The sequence below is a fragment of the Myxine glutinosa genome, chromosome 1, assembly GCF_964187855.1.
Source record: "Myxine glutinosa chromosome 1, kmMyxGlut1.1, whole genome shotgun sequence".
NCBI lineage: Eukaryota > Metazoa > Chordata > Myxini > Myxiniformes > Myxinidae > Myxine > Myxine glutinosa.
The window spans coordinates 435956871-435981766 of NC_136261.1; the positions used below are offsets into that span (position 1 = coordinate 435956871).

Consider the following 24896-nt stretch of genomic DNA (forward strand, 5'->3'; position numbering starts at 1 on the left):
TCACCCATTTCTCTGTTTGTGAACAGAATATCTCAAAAATATGTGGAGATTCGGATGAAATTTGGTGTATGAGTTGCTAAGCGACAAGAACAAGCGATTCGATTTTGGTTCAAGTCGAATCCAGATCCGACCTTTCAGTGCCCGACCTAACAAAACAAAGTGTTCACCTGGTGCAGGTATGCGCTCCTCCGAATGCCGTTCGAGTTGTTTCGCTTTTCAACATCTCCGGAGTAGTTTTGTTTCACCTTTGGACAGGTGTTCTGATGTTAAAAACCGCAACGTTCCGCCATGATCACGGGTTGGTCCATTTACTAATGAGGGGTGTTTTGTGATCGTGCAATATATTATAGTGTGGATTTGATAAACAATATCGATATGTATTAACATTAGCAATTATACAATTTTGATTGTGATTCTTGTTGCATTTGTTTACATTAAACGGAGTTATTATTTTATTTGACCTGCTTTTACTACTAATACTAACCTCATCCCCTAATTTTGTAATAGTCCTGTCCAGGTAAACGTCAGGAAAACGTTTTTTCATCGATTCATCACGTGACAGTGCTTTCTTTCCTCGAGATGGAGCACTCCCTTTGTGCTGTGTTTATCACCACTCACAAGGTGATTGTTTTGTCAGCCAAGTGAGACCCACCCTCGGTCTCATCTCGAAAGATTATGAACCACCATCGATGATCTCTCGTTATCTCTCATCTCTCCTGATGTCGGGCTGCATTGGTTGCATGACGTCATGGGATTTGGGGGCCTGGGCACGTGCGTTAATTCGCCACTGCAGTGTCAGGGAGTGAATGTCAGTCATTGAGTCAGTCAGTGAGTGAATGAGTGTGTCAGTGAGGGAATGAGTGTGAGTCATTTAATGAGTCAGTGAGTGAGTGAGTGAGTGAGTGAGTGAGTGAGTGACTCCACAAACACTTCAGTCATTATTACTTGAACCAAACACGCGATTTTGACCAACCTGACCACAAGCTGCATACCTGATACCTTATCAAGGTGGATTGATTGACCACATCAAAATCTGCGCTCATTGGGGGTGCCTCTTGGGGGGTTGGGAGGGGGGTATGTACTTTCTTCTCCGAAACGACACACAATTTCGATGAAACTTGACGACAACGTTCATCGCCCATGATGCACCAAAAACTTTTCACGACAGAAAAAATTCAAGGTCTGAGGTCGTTGTGGTTTGAGTGATTGTTGCTCCTGAACCAGGAAGCTTCAGGACCTGCAGTCCCGTTTTTATTTCGACAATTATTCACTTTAAATGTTGAACTGATGCATGATTTAACCAACTCGTCCATTGTTTGGATTAAATAATGTCGATGTTCGTCAGTGGACGACTACGGTTAATCCACAACACATTGTAAACTGAATGGCATTGAGGTTCAGGCCTTTTTGGATACTGGTTCCCAAATAAGCCAAGCAAGCAGGGACTGGCTACAAGATAACTTGCCAGACACCGTTGCAAGACCAGTGGAAGAAATCCTACAGGATGGATTGTGATTAAAGGCTGCAAATGGAAGCCCCATTCCATTTGAAGGATGCATTGAAGCAGAGTTCAAGCTTTAAAAAGGTGGCAGAGAAGAGTATTTTAGTGTGTTTTGGTCAGTAAGGGACAGGTGACAGACCCAACAATTGTCCTCAGCGTAATTTCAGAGTTGATGGTTCAGTACAAGGCCAAGTCTGCCGATATAGTAGCACCACCGGAGTCATTCGTTTATTTGTTTCCGGAACGGAGCCTATCACAAATATATACACTCAACCAGACTTTGGAGATTCCAGAGGAGGGACCAGTTTCCAGGTGTGCAGGCCGTCGCCCTACTCAAAGCCTTCCTGGGAGAACAACAAATATCCCTTATGTTCGTTCTCATCCACTTGCAGTCAAAACACCCACATTGTGAGAAACTGACCAAGAACAGTGCTGGTCAGAAGGGGAGACAGTGAAACCTTTTTTTTGTACACTTAGTCTCGGTTCCTATGAGAGCTAACACATGGAACATGCTTTCAGCTCTTTCACGAGCCTCGATTCAGTATCCAAAAAAAAAAAAAAAAACATAATAAGGGGGGCAGGTGGGACACCATGGGGAGAGAGAGGGCAGTACAACAGCTGGGAACAGGGCCATCGGGAAATCTGTTAAAGAGAGAGGGCTGGGTGGGGTATGTGGGATAAAGAAAATGGACATGACGGGGTAGTTTTAATCAGGAAAGAAATCGGAATTTGAAGGAGGTGAATTTAAGGTGGATTAAAGGGGGTACAAAAGATCAAGGTTTTGGATAAGGGAAATATGAGATGGTGGTGACCACCTGTTTTAAAAACCTGGAGGGAGGAGTGTGATTGAAGAAACTGCGGAAGTTCATTCTGGAGGCGGAAAAAGAGGAATTAAAGAGTGAAAGTCAGCAAAGAGTCTTCATTGTGGCAGTTTCACCAGAAGAGCTTTACTAGTAGACCTTGTGCGTCGTGCAGGATTATTTGGGAGACAGAGCACAGAGAGAGCCTGGGGAACAAGGCCGGAGAGGACTTGATAGAAGAAAGAATGACCACCAACCTGCCTGTAGTGACAGAGTGAAAGGCCCTCAAAATTAGCTTCATCGTGGGAAGTACCAACAATCCTAAAAACCTTGGTTTCTACAGCGTGAAGCCGCACTATGTATGAGGCAGGAGCACCAGCCCAGAGGGGATACTCCAATACTCCATCAATGTGCAGAAGAAAGCTTTGTCGGTGGTGAACAGCCCAGCATTGCCAAGGAAGGACTTTGCAAGATGGAGGATGCCCAGTTGGCCACTGGCTTTGGAGGCCAGCTTGCAAATGTGGTTTTCCCAGGAAAGATCACGGCAGATAGCGAGACCAAAAGGCTTGAAGAGGATTGTTGGGAAACGAGATAGGAGGGTTTTATCCAAGTCTATAGAGAGGTAAGAGGCTGCTTTTTGCCCGGAGCTGTCGATCTGAGGGATGAGAGACGGAACGGCAGAGGGTAATGGATGATTTAACTATCAGCAAAAATATAAAGATTTCCCAGGGTCAGAAAGATCATTGATGAAGATGAGAAAAAGCACAGGGACCAGAACACTGCCTTGAGGAACTCCAGCCTGGTCAGGAAGACGAGATGAGAGAATTCCATTTTGAGCCTCACGCTAAATATGACAGGAGAAAATCTGTGAGCCATGCGTGGAGATTTCCATGGATACCAGAAGCGGCGAGTTTGGTGAGCAAGGTGGGGTGCCAGAACTTATCAAAGGCATGAGATATGTCAAAGGAGACGGCTCTGATTTCCTGTCAGGTGTTGAGGACATCCATCCATTGCTGAGACCGCCAAAGCAGCATGTAGAGATTAGAGTGGACTAGTCTGAATCCATATTGATAATCGAAGATCAAGCCATTGGAGAAGAGGAAGGATTGAATGTCAGAAGTCATGATGGATTGAATGACCTTGCGGTTGATTGGGAGCAGGATGATTGGTCTGGAGTTGCAAGGATCTGTTTTTGGAATTGCAAAAATGTTTTGGAATTGCAAGTTCCAAGAATTTTTTAGACTTCATTATGTCCTGGTCACATCCAATTGAATGTCAACCTTTTGGGGGGGGGTGGGGTGGGGAAGGGGGGAGGGGTTCGTGGTTCGTTCACTTTTCACTTTTTTTGGATGTCTGTGTTTGATGGTATTCCATCCATAAACGATGCATTACTATTGATGTTGACAAAAATGTGGGAGCAACCAGCTGTATGGCCTTCCACATTGGTCCCTGTGTCACCAAGGTGCTTGGAAGCAATCAGTGATGGCATGAAGTGCAGTCATGCCATGATGGTAAATGCTGTGCTTGGCTTTCAACTGGTTTGCTGAACAACTCTCGGTTTGATCAGGATTACTTCTGGAGATATGGACAACTCCAAACTCTTCACTGACTAATAATTGATCATAATGTGACTTACATTTTCACACTAAAACAGACACTGCATTTGTGCTTTGAGGACCTCTCTTTATTGCAAAACGCATCACAAATTCAAGTTTCATGAAAAACATAGGTAGAAGTCCTCTTCTGATAAACAATTTTACAACAAGGGTGTTCTCCCCATATCACACAAAGCAATGAAACATGGACTACAGCAAAGATTGAGTAAAAATTGAGGTTCAAACTGCCATGGAAAGATGCCATCTGAGCAAAACCAAAAAGGGACAAGTAAAAAACAACTAAATCAGATGGAAAACAAAATTCCTAAACACTGGTCACAATAAAAAAAACTTAAATGGAATTTGGCTGGATACATGGCAACAACAGAGACAAGAATTACAAGCTGGCAACCTAACGAAGACCCTGAAAGAAGCACGATGAGATCCAATATCAGATTGAGAGATTAAGTTCTGTTACCATTTGAGTGTTTGGCATACATTTTTCAACAATTCTCCATTAGGAGAACGAGCATGACTTGGCACGTTCCGCGCACCTCACCACATGTCTTTTCAGAGGGATAGGCATCTTTGACCATTTTGGTGTCTTTTGGGTCTTCAGGGCCATTTGGATCTTCAAGGTCTTTTGGATCCTCTGGACCTTTAAGGGTATGTTGGGTCTTTGGTGTGTTTTGGGACTTCGGGGTATTTGGGGTCTTCACTGTCATCAGGGGCTTTTGGGCCTTATGGTTCCTCTGGGTCTTTAAGGGTATTTTTGGGTCTTTGGAGTCTTTTGGTTCTTCAGGGCATTTTGGGTATTTTCGGTCTTCGGGGTCTTTTGGGTCTTTTTGAGCCTCAGGGCCTTCATGTGTATTTTGGGTCTTTGGGGTGTTTCGGGTCTTCAGGGCATTTTGGGTCTTCAGGGGTCTTGGTGGTATTCATGGGAAGTCAGGGGTCTGAGGGGTCTCGGCAGTCTGAACGTAATTAAGAGTTCACGGACTGTGTTTTGGGTGTTAATTGTATTTGAAGAAGAAGAATACGTTATGGTCGAATACAAACATAACCAAATACGTTTGCTCTACAACGAAAATAACTGTTATTATAATATTACTATTGTAATAAAAGAAGATACACATGCAACAATAATCACATTCAAATTCTATAATTGCTATTGTTAATACATATCTAAACTAAACGTAATTAGTCAAAATGTAATTAAGAGGGTTAATTCCGAAGGTGTTAATTTTATTTGAAGAATAAGAAGACGTTTTGGTCGCATATAAACAAAACGACATAACGACATAACCATATACCTTTGCTCTATTATAATAAAATATAGAGAACCAAATTGATAAATTTTACTTTTTTTTTTAGGCTATCTTTTTCTTTAAACTTAGTTAGAGGACGCACATGGGCTTAGAATTTTGGGATTTTTGTTGCCTTAGGTCACTAGTTTGCAGTCATTGTTGTGGACATTCTGGTGACAGCCAACTGTATGGCTTTCATCAAGGGGTTTGGGGTAACGGCTGGTTGTCAGGGGTTGCAGATGGTACTCTGAGAAGTTGTGCTGACAAGGTAGATGCCCAAAAGCGCTGTACGCTTTCACGATAGCTTTCTCCTTACTGGTTCACTGAATACCTTGCCGACTGCTGATGATCGCTTGCAAGGGTGGCACAAACAACCCAGTATGGGTAATGCTATGTGAATTTAACAAACCTTTATCAGCAAAACCTTTCCCACAGTCAGAGCACTTTTTATGCGAGCACTCCAGCGTGGGTTGCACTATGGAAGTTCAAGCTCCGTTTGGATCCTCATAAAATCCTCCTCACAAATAGAACATTTTAGCCCACGGGCCGAGCCTTCAAATTCTTACTTTTCCCGGTCTGCATCAGAGAAGTACTGTATTTTAACTTTTTTGATCAGCTGGAAGGTTTCTTAGAACACTTAATAATGTTCACATTTTTAAAACCTGCACATTTTTTCACAAGTTTGATAATAAGGATGATAAAATTACCTTCACAGCAGACGATTTTTCTGAAATAATGACGTCATTGTAAGCCTTACTTGACCAATCATTATGGTTGTAACAGAGGCTCCACAAAATTAGCCAATCACAATAATCGTACAGAGTGTGCATGAACACGTTGTTGGAACATCGCAACATGGCATGCTGCATTGCATGCACAGTGTGCACGAATGTGCAGACAATCTAATTTCTTTTTCGGAGATAAGAAATTACTATCTTCATTTAAGAAATATGAATGTGAGGGAGAGGAGTTACATATTGGAAACAAATCCTTTTATCTGAAGAAGATACTTCAGAAGACGTACCCATTTGATGTTTTTGAGATAATCTCGCACAACGAAAGTGATTTAGTTCGTGATTGTGGAAGATTAGTCCACAGACGAGGTGGTAGAGGAGGTTGCTCTCCCACTCTCCTCTGATGTAAGCACGGATGAGACAGATGACTCGGACACAAACCAAGATGAAACCACATCTCATTTGAATGCAGGGCATAACTATAGAGTTATTTACCATGCTGCACAATCACTGAAGAGGAGGATCATTGCAACTAGTGCCAATCCTCAGCTGATCTGGCCACCAACAGCAGCAGACATCAACATGGATGCTGCTGCAAGTCTTGTGCCTAATGAGTCATTGAACTTCATGGCATAGTCAACAGGAGCATCCGATGAACTTCCTCAATAAATTGCACGTGTAAACGTTTGTGAAGATAGAAGCAAGAAGATTATTTTCACTTGCAAGGATATAATGAACATTGCATTCAATGGAAGGAGGCTCATGCCAAAGCACTGTGTTGGCTATATCAGTTGGACACATAACTTGATCTGCTCAGCTTATCGGGCTGTTGAATAGCCTGGGACATTGTACTTCCAATTCCCAGGTCCTTGAACACGATACAGCCCTGGCCCAACTTCAGATTCAGTGAGGAGAGCATTTCATACCTCCAAATATCCAGCCAAATATCCATACAATGATTGTATGGGATAATAACGACTTCGGCGATGGAACTATCTGGCAGAGGAACCACCCACAATACCAATGGTATAATAATTCAAAGGCAGGTATCCACTGATGACTCACTTGATGAAGCAATATCTGCGCAGAGAATGACGAAACGATCCCTGCAGCCACCATAAAGCAACATGGAATTCTATTGTGGAGGGCAAAGGAAAGCGCCCCGGAAATATGCTGAGAATGTCCAACTGGACTTGGAGAGCCATATCCATGTCCAATAAACTGCATGGAAAATCGATAGCGCATACTTTCTCACAAAGATGGCAGACCCTAATGAACGTGTCTTACCTGGATGGACTGGTTTCAACACATTGTTTAAAAGAGGTGCTATTCCAACACAAACAAATATTGGCTACTTACCTGTCATAGATGCCAGTCCGACTCAGTTAAACACAGGGTACACAATCCTGTGCCGCAGCCTTGCTATAGCAGATGGGTTGGGACTCAGTAAGATTGTTGTAGTCATGGACCAGGCCATTTATTCAAAGGCTCAAAATATCCGATGGAAATTGTGCCAATCCTCAGCTGATCTGGCCACCCACAACAGCAGACATCAACATGGATGCTGCTGCCAGTGTTGTGCCTAATGAGTCATTGAAGATGATGTTGTGCCTAATGAGTATTGGAAAGTGAAATTCTGATGCTGTCTTCCAGGACATTATCATCGAGTCTGAAGTGATTACTACTGGGTCTGTCAGGGGAGTAATAAGTGGCCATCATTAGAACAGGGGCATAAGATCTCACAAATTACTTTGTGAAGCACTGCAATGACTCCGATGGCAGTCATTCTTGGAAACTGTATCAGGAGAGGAGAGAAATTTCGCTTCCCAGCTTGCAATTCACCTGCAGAAGGCATTCCCAGCTGAAGACTTTGACGACCGTGTCAACTCAAAGAAATTTCAGGAGCTTGTCGGTGGCTATGATAATTTCATCATGGACAACCTGAATTTTGAGACGTTCCACTTCTGGAGCATATATATTCCAATGGTTGATGACTTGCTTATATTCATCAGGGCTACAAGGCAAGCCAGTTCGAACCTTCACCTGTCGAGCATCCGTTCCATTCCATCTTGGTTCTTTTCATATGACAGAATCAATAATGCAAGGTATCTGACATCATATGGGTTTGAGATGTGCTGCTTGAGACAGAGTCACCCTGACATCCATGCAGATTTTCAAGCTGGGAATTTTGTTGCACAAACACAACAGAAGCATGGGTTTGTTCAAATTGGTTGTGACCAAATAATTGAGCAAACTGCAAACCAAGACTCCACGACAAAAGGAGGAGTGACTGGATTCATACTCAAGAAGGGTTCAGTGCACAGATGGACATTATTAAAATATGAAAGAACTGCCATTTGGAGAAATTGTCAGGAGATGGTTGGTCGTGACACTTCATGTCGGGCCCGTGTTGACTTAGACAGAACACGAAAAGAGAGTGATGAGAAGGACGTACAGAACATCATGGATACAATTAAAAATATGGTCAACGCTTTTGATCCTTCACTAGAATGAGACAAGCTGTTTTACATAACATCAGGTCAGCTTGCATCAGACCTGTCGCTGCAGACCTTCATGAGGCTCACGAAAAGGAGAAGTTGCCTTCACAACATTCTGCCAGAAGAGACTTCAATCAAATGATATTGGTTTTCATGACACCATGACGAAGATGAAGCTGAAGACTTTCAAGGATACAGATAAGTCCACCACAACAAAAGTGAAGGGTAAAGAAATCGCCTTGATAGCTGACCAGGATCTGTCCGCAGGCTGATTGTTGTTGGTTCAGTGAGAAAGGTTGACATCAAAGAGATGCTGGTTCATTCATTGGGTCCATTTCCTGCACCACTGGCAAACCATGATGGCTCTCCTGTGAAAACCAACAAAGACAAACTCATGCACTTCCTGGAGGGATCAGTTGAGGAGATCCCATTTGGCTCAATGTGGGTATGGGATTCGATGGCACTCATCAGAGTCGTCAAACCACAGCCAACATTTGGACAGTTTGCTGATGAAATGTTGAAAGTCCTTGTGAAACAGACAAAGATGAACAAGTCCAAGGTTGTGCACTTTGTTCCGGACAGATACATGTCTGGCAGCATAAAGAATGCTGAAAGAGGAAGACGAGCAGAGGGAGGGACCCAGATCAGTGAAATATTTTCTCCTGATCAGAGGACTCCAAAACAATGGTCCAAGTTTCGATCTTGTGGTGACAAGGAAAATCTGCTCCAGTTTCTGTTCAAACAGTGGTGCAAGACTGGGAAGCTGATTGATGACATCACAATTATTGTTGGACATTGCATTGAGTGTCATTCTATTGGAAAGCATGGCAATGATGAGGAAGTTTTGCAAATCCCAAGTCTGTTCTCAACACAAGAAGCCGATACGAGACTTCTACTTCACTCTTCGTACGCTGTAATAACAGTGATCACAACATCATCATCATCAGTCCAGACACCGATGTCTTGGTACTATGTGTCGCATTTTGCAAGGTCATAGATGCAGAGGTCTACTTCCACACAGGCAGAGGAAGCAATACACGCACAATTGTCGTCTGTCACATAATTGACAATTTCAGGAAAGAAGTTTGTTCTGCGTTAATAGGATTTCATTGTTTTACTGGATGCGACACAGTGAGTGCTTTGTATGGTAATAGTAAACCAAAATCTGCCAATACCTTGACATCAAGTAAAGACCACTGATCCACATTTGAAAAGCTTGGCATGGCGTTCACCGTACAACCATCCTTGCATGAAGACATCGAAGCATACACCTGTGAACTCCATGGGCAGAAGGGCTGCCGCGAGGCAAATGAAGCAAGATGCAGAATGTTCAAGACTGGGAGCTGTGGAGAGAAAAGCTTGCCTTCAAACAGAGATTTCATGCACAAGCACATATTGCGAGCAAACTCCCAAGCAGCCATTCACAAAATGTGCCTTATCAACAAACCAGAAATATCATCACCAAAGAACAATGGTTGGGATATTGATGATGTTTGCTCACCATAGACTGGATGGGTCTTCCCCCAGCACCATCAAGTGTAATGGAACTTGCCCATTGCTCTTGAAAGAAGACACAATGTACTCGAGGGCGGTGCTCGTGTTTGCTCAACAAGCTTCCCTGTACTGATTTGTGTTCATCTAAAGTCTGTGCAATTCAGGTATCTGTTCCTGTCTTGATCCAGATTGAGGAAGAAATTGACACTCGGAATCAGATGAAGATCCTTAATTATTTCCTTCCACTCTGTGGGTTTTTATAACTTGAGTCTATAAGTCATCGATTTATTTTGATGTTTTGCTACTGAATGCACAAATATGATTGACAGGAATGCATTATGTTATTGTATCAACAAAAATCTCTGCGTTTTTGTTCTTTTCTCTTCATTTAACAACAAAGGTCTTGCCACTTTCTATAGAATGGGGTAATTTCCATTTGAAAAGGAAAGATTAATTCATACAAAATTTTGTATTTCAGATGAATGTATTAATACTGAGAAATTATGCATTTCATTCCAAAGTAAAAAGATTATACCTGTGTTTTCTTTTCGCCGAGAACAGTTTATATTGCAGGGTAAAGCAAAATGAATGTCGTTTCAGAATGTGAACTTTTGTCCTGTAGGGACGGATTTTCATATGAAAAATTACAATGAATATGCATGCCAAGTACAATATCTATCCTTTCCCATTTATTATTGAACCAAATTATATGTGCAGTACTTAATGTGCACCAACTTGCCGATAGTCAGAGGAATTGGAGGAGTTGCATGTTTGTGTAATGATTCAAACGATGATGTCCTCATACAAACTTGTTTACATCAAGACTTGTTATACACAACATCATATGCATGTCAAAGAGAATATGTGAAACACACGAGCCGTTTATAAACTGAACATAAATGGTTTGTTTGAGTGGCTTTTGCAATTATTTAGTGCTTTTTCAGATAGGGATGCACACAGCTTGAGAGAGAACGAGAGAGAGAGGAGGGGGGCTTTTAAAATGAGTGCATGTGTGTGTCTGCATGGGTGTGCATGTGTGTGTGCATGTGTGTGTGTGTGTGTGTGTGTGTGTGTGTGTGTGTGTGTGTGTGTGTGCACATGTCTGTGTGTGTGTGTGTGTGTGTGTATGTTAAATGGAGAGAAAGGGGAAGGAAACAGGAAATATTTCCAAGAAAGAAGAGTGAATGAGGATAATTTGGAATATAAAAAAGAATGATATGGATGTGCACGTGTCATGTGTGTAAAAGTATGTGTGTGTTTATGTGTGTCTGTGTGTCTGTATATCTCAAGAGGACAAAAATAGAGAAAGGTAGTATGGGGATACTATACAAATATAAATACCCATTAAAGTATATGTGTGATAATTATTTCGGTTTTTTTGAAATATTTGTTTCATTCATGCCTCTTTTTGTATTCCAAGTTACAAATATAGGGATGTGGGGTGGGATCACGAGTCTCCAATGTATAGCAGTATGTTTCGAGCCTGGCTAGTCTAATTTACAGGGCAGATTTATACTTTTAGTGAATCAATTGATGCATTTAAGCAGTTTGTGAAATATTGGTTGCTCGGGATATTTTTTACCATAGCAACGGACACCAATAGGAATTATGTACATGAAATAATCCACAAAATAATATGTGATAACATCAGATGATTTGCAAAATCAAACATTTGCATGATCAGAGGATTGCAATGCTCAAAATCTCGATTTAGAAGCATCTATGCAACCATTGCTAGGGAAAAGGAAGTCCTCACCAACGGAGTGAACTTCCTCTGTTTTTGGCCGTTGCTCATTAATGTGCAAATTTCGAACATGGGAACACTTCATTAATGGTTCATATACACTTATTAAACATATCAAGCACATATGCAGATACTTCTTATCGTAGACCACGGAATTCGAAAACCAAGCAGAATTAGTGGACTCGGCCCATGGTCTATTTGTACAGATGCTCTTTTTGGTTTTTTATCTCCACAGACCGGTTTTATTTAGAAGGTGGAAGGAAGTTCTCCCAGAACTCAAAATCCCCACCTCCTTTTTCGGTAAAGGATTCTTTTTGATTAACCAGTTTGTGAAACTTCGTTCTCAAAGCGTTGGTCCAAGGGCTCGTTTCAGAATCCTCACTGAACCTCTGACAGCTTCCACCTGTAGATTATTTGTCACGATATTCCCCGGAATGCTTTATAAGTACTTCTTTGGGATTTTCTTGATCATCCGGATTCCCTGTTGCTCTGACTATCACTGGTACAATTTCAGATTTCTTCAATTTCCAAATCGTCTTCATCTCATTTTTTATATCCTGGTCGTACAGATTTCAGCTCTCCTGTATGGATCCTCATATGCAATTTCAAATGGCTGTTTTGAGAGAAACCTTTGTCACATATCGAACATTTGTAAGGTCGCTCTCCTGTATGGATCCTCATATGTAATTTCAAATGGCTGTTTCGAGAGAAACCTTTGTCACATATCGAGCATTTGTAAGGTTGCTCTCCTGTATGGGTCTGCATATGTGATTTCAAATGGCTGCTATGAGAGAAACCTTTATCACATATCGAGCATTTGTAAGGTTGCTCTCCTGTATGGATCCTCATATGTAATTTCAAACTGTCTTTTCGAGAGAAACCTTTATCACATATCGAGCATTTGTAAGGTCGCTCTCCTGAATGGATCCTCATATGTAATTTCAAACTGCTGCTATGAGAGAAACCTTTATCACATATCGAGCATTTGTAAGGTTGTTCTCCTGTGTGGATCCTCATATGCAATTTCAAATTGCCTTTTCGAGAGAAACCTTTATCACATATCGAGCATTTGTAAGGTTGCTCTCCTGTGTGGATCCTCATATGTGATTTCAAACTCTCTTTTCGAGAGAAACCTTTATCACATATCGAGCATTTGCCAGGTCGCTCTCCTGTATGGATCCTTATATGTAATTTCAAATGGCCTTTTCGAGAGAAACCTTTATCACATATCGAGCAATTGTAAGGTTGCTCTCCTGTGTGGATCCTCATATGTGATTTCAAACTGTATTTTCGAGAGAAACCTTTATCACAGACAGAGCACTTGTGGGGGTGTTCTCCTGTATGAATCCTCATGTGCACAGGATAGACATCACCTGTGTACAAATCAGCGTCAGTGGTTTGGAGGGAAATGAGACTGAGATCCATCTTGAGAGATCATAGAACATGTTACGTCATGAAATGTATACTTCCATTTAAATATAAACAGAGGGGCAATACCCCCGGGCGCTCATCCGGTGGAATAAAGCAGTATACTACACTGACTAAAGGTATTTTAAACCATATCAGGGCATTTTTAACCAATTTTAATGGATGCTGGAGGACAGGGCAGCATGTACAATCATACAAACGTCATCATAAGACTTTAAACAAACAAAGGAAAAATCAACCTCCATCCACCCCTCCCCCCCCCCCCCCCCCAACCCCCATAGACTACCTCAGACCCCGTTTTTGTAAATGCTGGGAAAAAACGTTGGTACATCATGGGTGATGAACAGAATGTTGTGGTCAAGTTTTATTGGAATTGGATGTGTAGTTTCTGAGAAGAAAGCAAATACCTATTTTGGAGGGCAGACCCTGCCCCCTGCACAACCCCAAAGGGGTAGATTTTTTTAAATGCCATGAACAAACTTTGCTACAGCATGGGTGGTGAAGGTTGTGGTCAAGTGTCATCAAAATTGTGTGTGTAGTTTCAGAGAATAAAGCATATATCTATTTTGAGGGGTCAAACCTGGACACACTTGCCCCCTCCCCCTCCCATTGAGCCCCTTAGACGTCGATTTTCTACATGCCATGAACAAACATTGGTGCATCAAAGGTGATGATGGTTGTGGTCGAGTTTCATCAAAATCGTGTGTGTAATTTCAGAGTCAAAAGCTAATTCCTATTTTGGGGGCGTTAAACGTGGATCCACTTTGACTTCCGGAAGACCCAATCTTATAATGCCATGAAAAACTTTAGTGACAATGCAACAAATATAATTTGTGCGAAGTTTCGTCACAATTCAATCAGCGGTTGAGGAGAAAAAGTTGCAAGTGTTTATGGAAAAATGGACGGATGGATGGACTGATGACGCACCATCACAAAAGCTCCCCGGAAAATCGTTCCAGGTGAACTAATCATGAAGTTAAATATTGTTAAAAATAAAAATTCCGGATGTTAAGCGCTATTGAAACATACTAACCTGAAGGTTAGTGGAAATAACAAGGTGGCGATTTGTATTCAGCAGTGTTGAAGTATTTAATTCAATTTCCATGAAATAAAGATTGAAAAATGATTTAAAACATTTTCTGGAATTTCTCGGACTCTCCCCGATCACTGAACTAGCTTCGCGGCCTAACGGGATGTTAAGTAACGACTGACACCGATTGAGACCGCCAAACCTGGCAGGACAATTTATCTTGGCAGGTGATCCTTCCATGGCATGAACAGGTTGGCAGCTTCTCCTCGGGTGCCCAACACGTTCAAACAGCAGCGATTGCTCTGGAGTTCCAGCTTTTCATCCGCTTCCGCACTAAATATTCTATCCTATGTAATTCCCCCTCTGTGGGAAAGTTCTGCGGCACATCTGGAACCTGCCAATGAATTTAAATGTTCGCACTCACATTCGGCGGATTCCCGACGGGAACCCGGTCGTGTTCTCCACATCCACTGCTCGCGCTGCGGAACCCCCACAGACGTCATGCACATATGCGCAGCCCCGTAACCTTCACCACAACCACACCACTTCACCACAACGTGGTACATCCCCAAATCGCCTCATGGCCCAGCGTACACAACGTACACACACCAGCCGACTTACGCACACCATTTATTCACACGATCCACTCCACAGCCAATCTCACTCCATTCACACACATGGGTCTCTCCATGACAGTTCACACACAACTTTAGATATGAGCCTTTCCACGGAGATCCCGCAGCTGAATTTGCCAATTGTGGCGGATGCAGCATTTGTGCCGCGCACACTCAGCAGCACACCATTTCTTGGGAATTTTTTTTTCAATCATCTGTATACGGGCGTTTTTCCCGACACAGACCGCTAACACACAGTGACAAGGAGTGCCTTGAAATGTACCCTCCCTTGGACCGGTACGGATTACAAACCTGTTCTTTTTAATCTCCCACGCACAGGATGAGAACATATTAACATTTAAAATATTTCCCGATCGGTAACCTCACCCCTCCCCGCAGCCAAGCTAATGGTTACCCCGGTCTGAATCGATGCATGACCCGTACCCTCGCTCGTTCATGCACTCCACTCTGCACGCTCACGGCACACACTCCATTACTCTCAGGCTCGGCACTCCAAGGAACCCCGGCTTCTTTATTCCACCCAAGCTCGGCACACACCCTTTCACACCATGAATTTGCTCCAGTTCAGACAGCCTCACCTCGTCGTGATCCGCTTTGATCGCTCATATCCTCTCCACCTGCACCTGCCATGTGTTATCCCGATCTTTACACATTGTTTCTACATATTCCATGATCTCCTCCTCAACATTATTTGCCCTTTCGTTTGTCTTCTTGTGCTTGAGGTGACTTTAGTGTCTTCCAATATTTCTTTCATTTTCCGTTCTTTCGTCTCTAATCCTTCATCCCATTTATTTTATCTTCTGCGTCCGGGCATTATGTCCCATTTTAAATTATTTTCTTACTCGCCAACATTTCTCTTTTTACATCCTTCCTGCTGTTCAAGTCCAAATTCAGAATCTAAGGGCATTTCTCGAGCTCCCTGAGATCCTGTATTACTTCTGATTTGCTTCTTCAGTTCTTTTTGCTCATCCACAGGTCATTGTACTCCCTGTTCAAGTCCATTAACCTCTTCTTTTATCCAAATTATCTCCATCATTCTAGCCTCACCTGCTCCCATCTCGTTCCGGACACCATCCACATGCTCACTCACCTCTCTCAGCACAGCCTCGAGTGTTGCGGCTACCTCATTGCCCATAGCCTTCATATCAACCTTTACCTCTACCTGCCTTGCATGCATTTCATGCCTAATGCCAGCCACCTTGTCCCTCCTGCATTTTAATCTTCACCTGTGCCATTAGTCGACGAATCAACAACATTATCTAGTCAAAGGCAACGGTGTCCCACTATTCTGTGTTATTGGTGCTGCCTTTTCCAGGGGCTGGTGGGGAAGTGGGGAGGTGGGGGTGGGGAGTTGGGAGGGGGGGGGGAGTGGGGAGATGGGGTGGGGGATGGGGATGGAGGGAGGGAGCGTTTAAGAGGGGGGGGGAGGCTTGGGTCCTCAATCGCTATCGGCACCTCTCCTGCTTCCCCTCCTGGTCCTTCTCCCACAATGTTACAATGTTACATTCATATACAGCTTCCTGGGCCAAGAGCTCCTCCATATCCATCTCAGGTAAGGCCACCAGGACCTGCTCACCTAAGCTAGACTTTTTTTTGTATATAAGATCGAGGCTTGTGTAAGAGCGAACATTAAACGCAAAACATATCAAATAAAACATAATGAAGGGAGCGGGAGACAAGATGGTGAGAGAGAGAGAGCGAATCAAACAAGCAAAACAACAGTAGAGAACAGGGACATCCAGAGATCTGTGGAAGAGAGAGGGCTGGTGGTGGGGAGGGAAGGGATGGTACAACCTAGTAAACAAATTGACACTACTAGGCATTTCAGGAATGTATTCGGAGATTGAAAGAGGTGGATTTGGGGTGAATTAACGGGGGTAGAAAAGATCAAAGTTTTGGATGGGGGAAGATAAGAATTGGTGGTGAACAGCAGTTTTAAAGACCTGGAGGGAGGAGTGGGATTGAAGAGCATGTGGGAGTTTGTTCCAGACACAGGAGAAAAGAGGAACGAAAGAGTGAAGGTGAGCAGAGAGTCTTGATTTTGGCAGATTTACCAGAAGAGGATTACAGGCAGACCTTGTGCGTCCTGAAGGAATATTTGGGGGACAGAGCACAGACAGTGCTGGGGGACCTAGGCCAGATAGGAGACGGTAGAAGACAGAAAGACCACCAACAGAAAGACCACCAGTCTGCGGTGAGCGAGTGAAAGGCCATCAGAATCAGCTTCATCGCGGGAGATTCCAATGATTCTGAAAGCTCTGGTTTCGTCAGCGTGAAACCGAGCTAGGTGTTAGGAAAGGAGCACCAACCCAGAAGGGAGAGCAGTACTCCATCAAGCTGTGGATGAAAGCTTTGTATGTGGTGAGGAGATCAAAGGTGCCAAGGAAGGATGTCACACGATGGAGGATGCCCAGTCGGCGACAGTCTTTGGAGGCCATCTTAGAAAAGTGGTTTTCCCAGGAAAGATCATGGCAGATTGTGAGACCCAAAAGCTTGAGTGACAGATCTTCTTCGAGAGGATTGTTGAGAAAGTAAATGGGAGGGTTTTTCAGATGGTCTTTTTGGAAAGACTTTGTGAGAGTGAGAGATTTGTCAGAATTAAAAGAGGTGTTCCACTTGTTTGACCAGTTTGTGATTTTGTCCAAGTCCGTAGAGAGTGAAGAGGATGCCACCTGCCGATCTCAGGGTTGAGATATGGAGCGGCAGAGAGTGGAGTCATCAGCAAAGAGATAGAGACTGGGCCGGATTTATGAATGGGAAAGCTGGGCAGTTACCCAGGGGCCTCCACAACCAGGGGGCCTCCACAACTAGGGGGCCTCACATATGGACGATCAGAAGAAGCTGCACTCTCACTGTCTGAAAATTTCGAGTTCAGAATTTTGTTCCAGTAATTGATCAGTTTCTGAGTTCATTGGAGCAACAATTGGAAGCCTATGAAAACACCTGTTCTCTTTTCGGTTTCTTACATAAACTGGGATCACTGGACTGCGATGAAATCGAAGCAGCTGCAGCAAAATTGGTTGCTGAGTACAAGGATGATCTAGATCAAACACTTGGTGTTGAACTTGTGCAGTTTTCAGCCTTCTTCACTCATTTACTGGAATACGAAGATGATAACATCGGGAGAGAACATTTCCTTTACAAACTGTTGATGGACAAGAAAGTTGCGGATACATTTCCAAATGACGAGATAATGCTACGGATGTAGTCACGTGAAAAAGTAAGTACACCCCATGTAAGGTTTTGACTTTTTCAACATATTTCAACATACAGCTATTTGATCTTCATTTCAACAATATTGACAGATTAAGGTGATGTAATATAACAAATATCATGAAACATTTACATTTTGTAGTCCATTGTATAATTTAAATAAACATAAAAGCAAATTTCGCATGTGGAAAAGTAAGTACAACCTTGGCTCCAATAGGTGGTATTGCCCCCTTTGGCAGAAACAACCTCAAGTAAGCGTTTCTTCTAACTGTCTACCAGTCTCTGACATCGACTGGGAGACATTTTTGCCCACTCCTCCATGCAGAATTCTTTCAGCTGTGCGATGTTTGAGGGGTTTCTTGCATGCACAGCTCGTTTCAAATCCCCCCACAACATCTCGATGGGATTTAGATCCGGGCTTTGACTTGGCCATTCCAGAACCCTCCATTTCTTTATTTTCAGCCATTCCTTGGTGGATTGACTGGTATGTTTAGGGTCATTGTCATGTTGCAAGGTCCACCTTCGGTTAAGCTTCAACTTTCTGACAGATGGCCTCACATTATCCTCAAGCACCCTCTGGTACAATTAAGAATTAATAGTGGATTCTATGATTGTGAGTTGCCCAGGCCCTGACGCAGCAAAGCTGCCCCAAACCATAATATTTCCACCACCATGCTTTACAGTTGGTATCAGGTTCTTGAGGTCAAATGCTGTCTTTGGTTTTCACCAAACATGTCTTCTGGTACTGTGGCCAAATAGCTCTACCTTTGACTCATCTGTCCAGAGCACATTGTTCCAGAAGCGCTGGTCTTTGCCTCAGCATTCATTGGCAAACTTTAGTCTTGCCCTGATGTTCTCTCTGGACAGCAAAGGTTTCCTCCAAGCACACCTCCCATGTAGATCAAAATTGTGCAGCCTCTTTCTAACGGTGGACTCGTGCACTTTGACATCAACAGACTTCCCAGACTCGTAGGCATCTATAACCTTCTTTCTGAAGGCCTCAGAGAGCTCTTTTGATCTCGGCATTGTGACGCCACACACTTCAACAACAAAGAGCAAACAAAACTAAATATCTCAGGTTTACATAAGACAGGTTCCTCCAAGAACTTCTCCAACGATGTTCTAATCATTTGCACCTGAGCTGGTGCACCTGATTCTAATTTTAGGTATTTGAAGTAGTGATAAATGTAGGGGTGTACTTACTTTTTGCACATGCGAAATTTGCATTCATGTTTATTTAAATTATTCAATGGACTACAAAATGTAAATGTTTCATGATATTTGTTATCTTATATCACCTTTATCTGTCAATATTGTTGAAATGAAGATCAAATAGCTGTATGTTGAAATATGTTGAAAAAGTCAAAACTTTACATGGGGTGTACTTACTTTTTCACGTGACTGTAGATGCGTTAGGAGTGCTTGAATAAGTTCAAGAGGAGGAAGAAGAGGGTAGTAATAGGGCAGTTCACCGACATGCATTGTGAATCATCGAGAATAGATGCAATCCTCTGAAGAAATATGGCAATATTAAATTTGTCCAGCTTTAGACTCTCAAAGGAATCATTTTGATCGCTGTTAAATCTTATGCAAGATCACGTGGATCAACCTACTATGAGAAGCAATGTGCTGAATCCCCTTTAACAATTCTCTGTGACACTGCGATTCTATGCAATTGCATCATTTAAATTGGATGTTTGAGATATGTGCGGTGTGTCACAGGCTAATCAGATGTTTCGACATGTACAACTAATAATTGGCTGTTTATCTCCCTTCACAAATTGCGATCTGGACGGGCGGATTATGTGTGCATGTGCAACAATATTTACCTCTGCCACCGAAGGTGAATAGAGGTTATGTTTTCACTCCTGTGCCTTTGTCTGTCTGTTTGTCTGTCTGTGAACAAGATATCTAAAAAAAACTTATTGACGGATTTGGACGATATTTGGCAGAGGTCGTTTATGTGACAAGGACGACATAATAAGATTTTGGTGAAGATCCGGATTCGGATCCAGCTAGTAGAATTTTAAAAGTGATTCTTTACCATTGGGAGATGCGACCAAAAACGATACATCGCACGATGTCTCAAAAAGATAAGAACGGATTTGGACGAAACTTGGTGGAAAGGTGTGTGCAACAAGGACTAATTGATTCGATTTTGGTGAAGATCTAAGTGTGGATTCGGATACGATAATCATTTAATTCTAAAGTGATGGTGGTGGTGGTGGTTCGGTGTACAGCCACCCTGCTGCTGGTTGCATCATTTTCAGTGGGTGCGTCTGCCGATGATGCAAAGCCTCTCTATAACCAGTTATCTGGTACTCATTTTGCCGACCTCGGAAGGATGACAGGCTGAGTCAACCCCACCTGGCGTTAATTCAAGGGGATTCAAACACAGGACATTAGGATCCCAAGCCTGCCGCCCTAACCATTTGGCCAACACCAGGTGATGGTGTGTGTGTGTGTGTGTGTTCAGGGGAGCTTATAACAATGAAGTTCTGAATGTCCTGAACCAAGTTCACGGGAGCTTATGCAATGGCGCGTCGTCCATCCGTCAGGCAGTCAGGCAGTCCTTAAACACATGAAACTTCTTCTCCGAAACCACCAATGGGATTGCGAGCAAATTTGGCCCAAATGATATTTGTTGTATTGTGACTCAAGTTTGTTCACCGCATTAAAAATAAATCAAGGTCTAAGGTCTTCCAGGGGACAAAGTGGATCCAGGTTTGATCCCCCAAAATAGTCATTTGCTTTTTCCTCTGAAGATACAGACACTATTTCAATGAAGCTTGACCACAACCTTCATCACACCCATGATGTACCGAAGTTTATTTACGACACGATGAAAATCGAAGTCAAAGGGGGGTCTATGTGTGGTCAAAGTGGGTCCAGGATTGTGTGTGTAGTTTCACAGGAAAAAGCAAATTCCTATTTTGGGGGGTTGAACCTGGATCCACTTTGACCCCAGGTAAACCCCCTTAGATCCGGATTTTTTTTAATTCCGTGAACAAACATGAGTCGGAACACAACAAATATCATTTGTGCCAAATTTGGTCGCAATCCCACAGTGGTTTCGGAAAAGAAGTTTCAAGTGTTTACGGACTGACGGACTGATGGACTGACAACGCACCATCGCATAAGCTCCACTGAATTTCGTTCCAGGTGAGTTAAAAATACCGGCCCATTGAGGGGATCTACGGAGTGCGGGAGGTTGCCCCCAAAATAGGTACTTGCTTTCTTGGAAGAAACTGTACATGCAATTCCGATGAAACTTGACCACAACGTTCCGATCACCTGTGATGTACCAACATTTGTTGCTGGCATAAAAAAAAAAAATCGGGGTCTAAGGTACAGTTGGCATGTTGCCGCCCCACACCCAAAGTAGGTATTTGCTCTTTTCTCTGAAACTACATGCACAATTACACAAAACTTCACCACAACCTTAATCACCGATAATGTTCCAATGTTTATTTGAGGCATTAGAAGAATTGGGGTCTGAGGAGGTATGTGGGGGGAGGGGGGGGGTGGGGGAGGGGGCGGCGCAAAATAGGTCTTTTTTTGTTTGTTTGTATGAAGTCATATGATTATGTCAGTATGATTCTACATGCTGCCCTGTCTCTCGCAAGCTTTGAAACTGGTTTAAAATACCCTTTGTCAGTGTAATATACTGTTTATTCCACAAGGTGAGTGCCAGGGGTATTGACCTATTTTTGGTGATGTACCCAGGTTGCGGGGTCAAAATAATACTCAATACTCTTGCACCTTATTGCCAGGTGGTGATCATAACAACCAAGTATGTGAATTTTTACACAACCGTTCAGGAGGGGACAGCATGATGACAGACATACGAATGGACAGAGCTGATCACAATATGACTCCGATGAAGCGTCTTCATATTTTTCAAAAAGCGTGGAATAACAAGGATAAGCCTTCCATGGCTAAAGAGAGAGAACAATTTACTTCCTGCATGCAGATAACTTAAATGCACCGTTAAACATGAAACACCTTGGAATTTAATGCAATTTCCAAGAAAGAAAAAAAATAGGGGACATAGACACCGATTTTTCAAATGCTTGACCAAACTTTGGTACATCACGGGTGACGAAGGTTGTGGTCAAGTTTCGTCGAAATCGTTTGTGTAGTTCTAATTTCGGGGTTTGGATGGGTCAAACCTGGATCCACTTTGACCCCTGGTAGACCCCCTGAGACCTCGATTATTTTTTCAATGCCCTGAACAAACTTGAGTTCCAACACACAAAATATAATCTTCGCCAAGTTTGGTCACAATCACATCAGCAGTTTCAGAGAAGTTGCATGTGTTTATGGACAGACTGACGACGTGCCATCCCATAAGCTCCCTGGAAATATGTTCCATGTGAGCTAAAATGTACCTTGTACCCTCCATCAAAAATCCATTAATATTAGACAATACAAAACTGCACCAAAACAGATTACACAAGTTAAAAGAATACCAAAAAAACAAATGGCAGACGATCAAGATATTTGTTAACATGCGATGTTGCATTAAAACAACTCACATACCAGACATGGCTCTTGATCCATCATCCTGAGAGCGGAGATTGCAGAAATCACTGAACCCAATTCCAGACAAACCAGGAACATTTTCCAGCTGCACATTTTGGGATCTGAAAATCTTTTCACAGGAACTGGAAAGTTCCGGAATAACATTCTCCAAGTTGACGAAAATACTTCCCAAAAGAGAAGAACCTGCAATCTGGACATCTTGCGGCTTCGAAAAAGAATTCATAAATTTAGAGAAGTCAGCATACAATGCAAATTGTAATTTCTCTTTGGAGAGAGACAGGAGCTCGGTCCGCAATGCATCCGACTCGGTACAAGCCCGAAAAACCTTCTGATTCTCAATTCCAAGCTTATCGATCACGGCCTAGGCTGTTTCTGCTCTCAGGCCTCGGGACTTGAGCCATTCCAAGAAGCTCTCCATTTCACCGATGACCTGCCAAGGATACAATGCTTATGTTAATCACAGAAAAATTATACATGTTATTTTCTTCACTTTGTTTGGAATTTTTTGAGTTATTTCCGTTGTCAATCCAATCAATTATTATCCAAAAAAGGGCTTTTACATCCAGTTTGTTCACCGCTGTCCAATTTTGTAAGTTTTCTTCTCAATTAGCATTGAATGAATGAGGTTTTATATACAGAGACAAAAATAAACCCAGACTAAACTAGAGGAGACCATTCGGCCCATTATGCTTCGCCACATCAACAACAGACAAATTTTATCTGCCAAAACGATGCAATTTAATTGGGGGAATGAGGCGAGGAATGTGGATAAGACGATGTGGACGATGAGGGATATCACAAGCGCATCAAATACAAATGGAGAAATACATTTGTTTTAATTGCTAGCGTGACTCGGCAAGCTCTGCGTGCCTCACCACACCTCGTTTCAGAGGGGTAGGCATCTTTGACCATTTCGGTGTCTTTTGGGATTCATGGTGTTTTGGGTCTTCAGGGTCTTTTGGATCCTCGGGGCCTTTAAGTGAATTTTGGGTCTTCGGGGTGTTGTGGGTCTTCAGAGTGTTTTGTGTCTTCGGGGTGTTTTGGGTCTTCGGGTATTCAGGGTCTTTGCGTATTCAGGGTCTTTGGGTATTCAGGGTCTTTTTGAGCCTCAGGGCCTTGAAGGGTATTTTGGGTCTTTGGGGGTCTTCATGGTATTTTGGGTCTTCAGGGGGTCTTGGTGGTCTGAAGGGTCTTGGGAAAATTAATGGGTCATCAAAGGTCTGAGGGGTCTCAGCAGTCTTAACGCAATTAAGAGGGTTAATTAAGAGGGTGGTAATTTTATTTGAAGAAGAAGACGTTTTCAGCACATATAAACAAACATACATACATACATACATACATAAATAGCAAACCATATACGTTTGTTCTATTATAATAAGGTTTAAATTAAAAAATGAGAAAATAAAATTTTGGTGTTTTTTTTTTTTCAGGAGTGGGGGGGAGGAGGGGGGAGTTTGGGCGATGGCGGTTCTTGGATGACAAACACACAACATCAACCACACACCAATCCTTGACGAGACCCCCACAGACACGACACTCCACTTCACTCAGATGCACACAATCTCCCAATCCATACTCAAATCACAAACGTCCTGCCAATATCCCGCGCTCCTCATAGTTGAGTCTATCTTGACTCGGAATCAATCTCGTAGGCCTGTGCTGAACCCTCGAAAGTAGTAGTCAGACTGGTCTTTCCAGACTTGAGGTGACCAAAATTGCAAACAATATTCCAGCTGAGGCCTCACAAAGTGTGCATGGACAAACTTCAATTTTCATAAAATAATGACATAAAGGATCGTACAAAATCCAGAAGTTTCGCATTACCAAAGCAACACAGAATCTTGTTTCTCGCAGTTACAGTCTTTTAAGTGCTTTTTTGCAAACTCCAAGCAGGCTTTCATGTGTCTTTCACTGAGCAGAGGCTTCGGTCTGACCATTCTGCCATAAAACCCAGAACGGTGGAGTGTTGCAGTGATGGTTGTCTTTCTGTGAGTTTCTCCCATCTCCACACAGGATCTCTGGAGCTCAGCCAGTGACCATCGGGTTCTTGGTCACCTCTATTACCAAGCCCCTTCTCCCCCGATTGCTCAGTTTGGTCGGGCGGCCAGCTCTAGGAAGAGTCCTGGTTGTTCCAAACTTCTTCCATTTAAGAATTATGGTGGCCACTGTGCTCTTGGGAACCTTCAATGCAGCAGAATATTTTTTTTTTTTTTGTATACAAGATCGAGGCTCGTGAAAGAGCAAACATTAATCACACAAAAAGTCAAACCGACACGCAAAACAAAAAACAAGGGGAGTGGCAGACAAGATGGGGAGAGAGGGGGAAGGACACAAACACAACATTTGAGAGCAGGGACATCGGGAGGACTTGGGGG

General features: G+C 42.8%; 1 protein-coding gene across 4 annotated transcripts in view; it reads right to left on the bottom strand.

Annotated features, from left to right (window-relative positions):
• LOC137419063 (uncharacterized) overlaps nt 1-24896 on the bottom strand; it is a 1330575-nt gene that overhangs the window by 1262772 nt on the left and 42907 nt on the right. For 3 of the 4 annotated variants that reach the window (XR_013621972.1, XM_078770723.1, XM_078770725.1), the window contains exon 2: nt 22519-22951. The exons of the other annotated variant lie outside the window; for it this stretch is intronic. Coding sequence is in view for 2 of the 3 variants with exons in the window: in XM_078770723.1 (XP_078626849.1) it covers nt 22519-22744 (226 nt within the window). In the remaining variant the exon portion in view is untranslated. The remainder of the gene's footprint in view (nt 1-22518; nt 22952-24896) is intronic. 4 annotated transcript variants of the gene reach the window in all.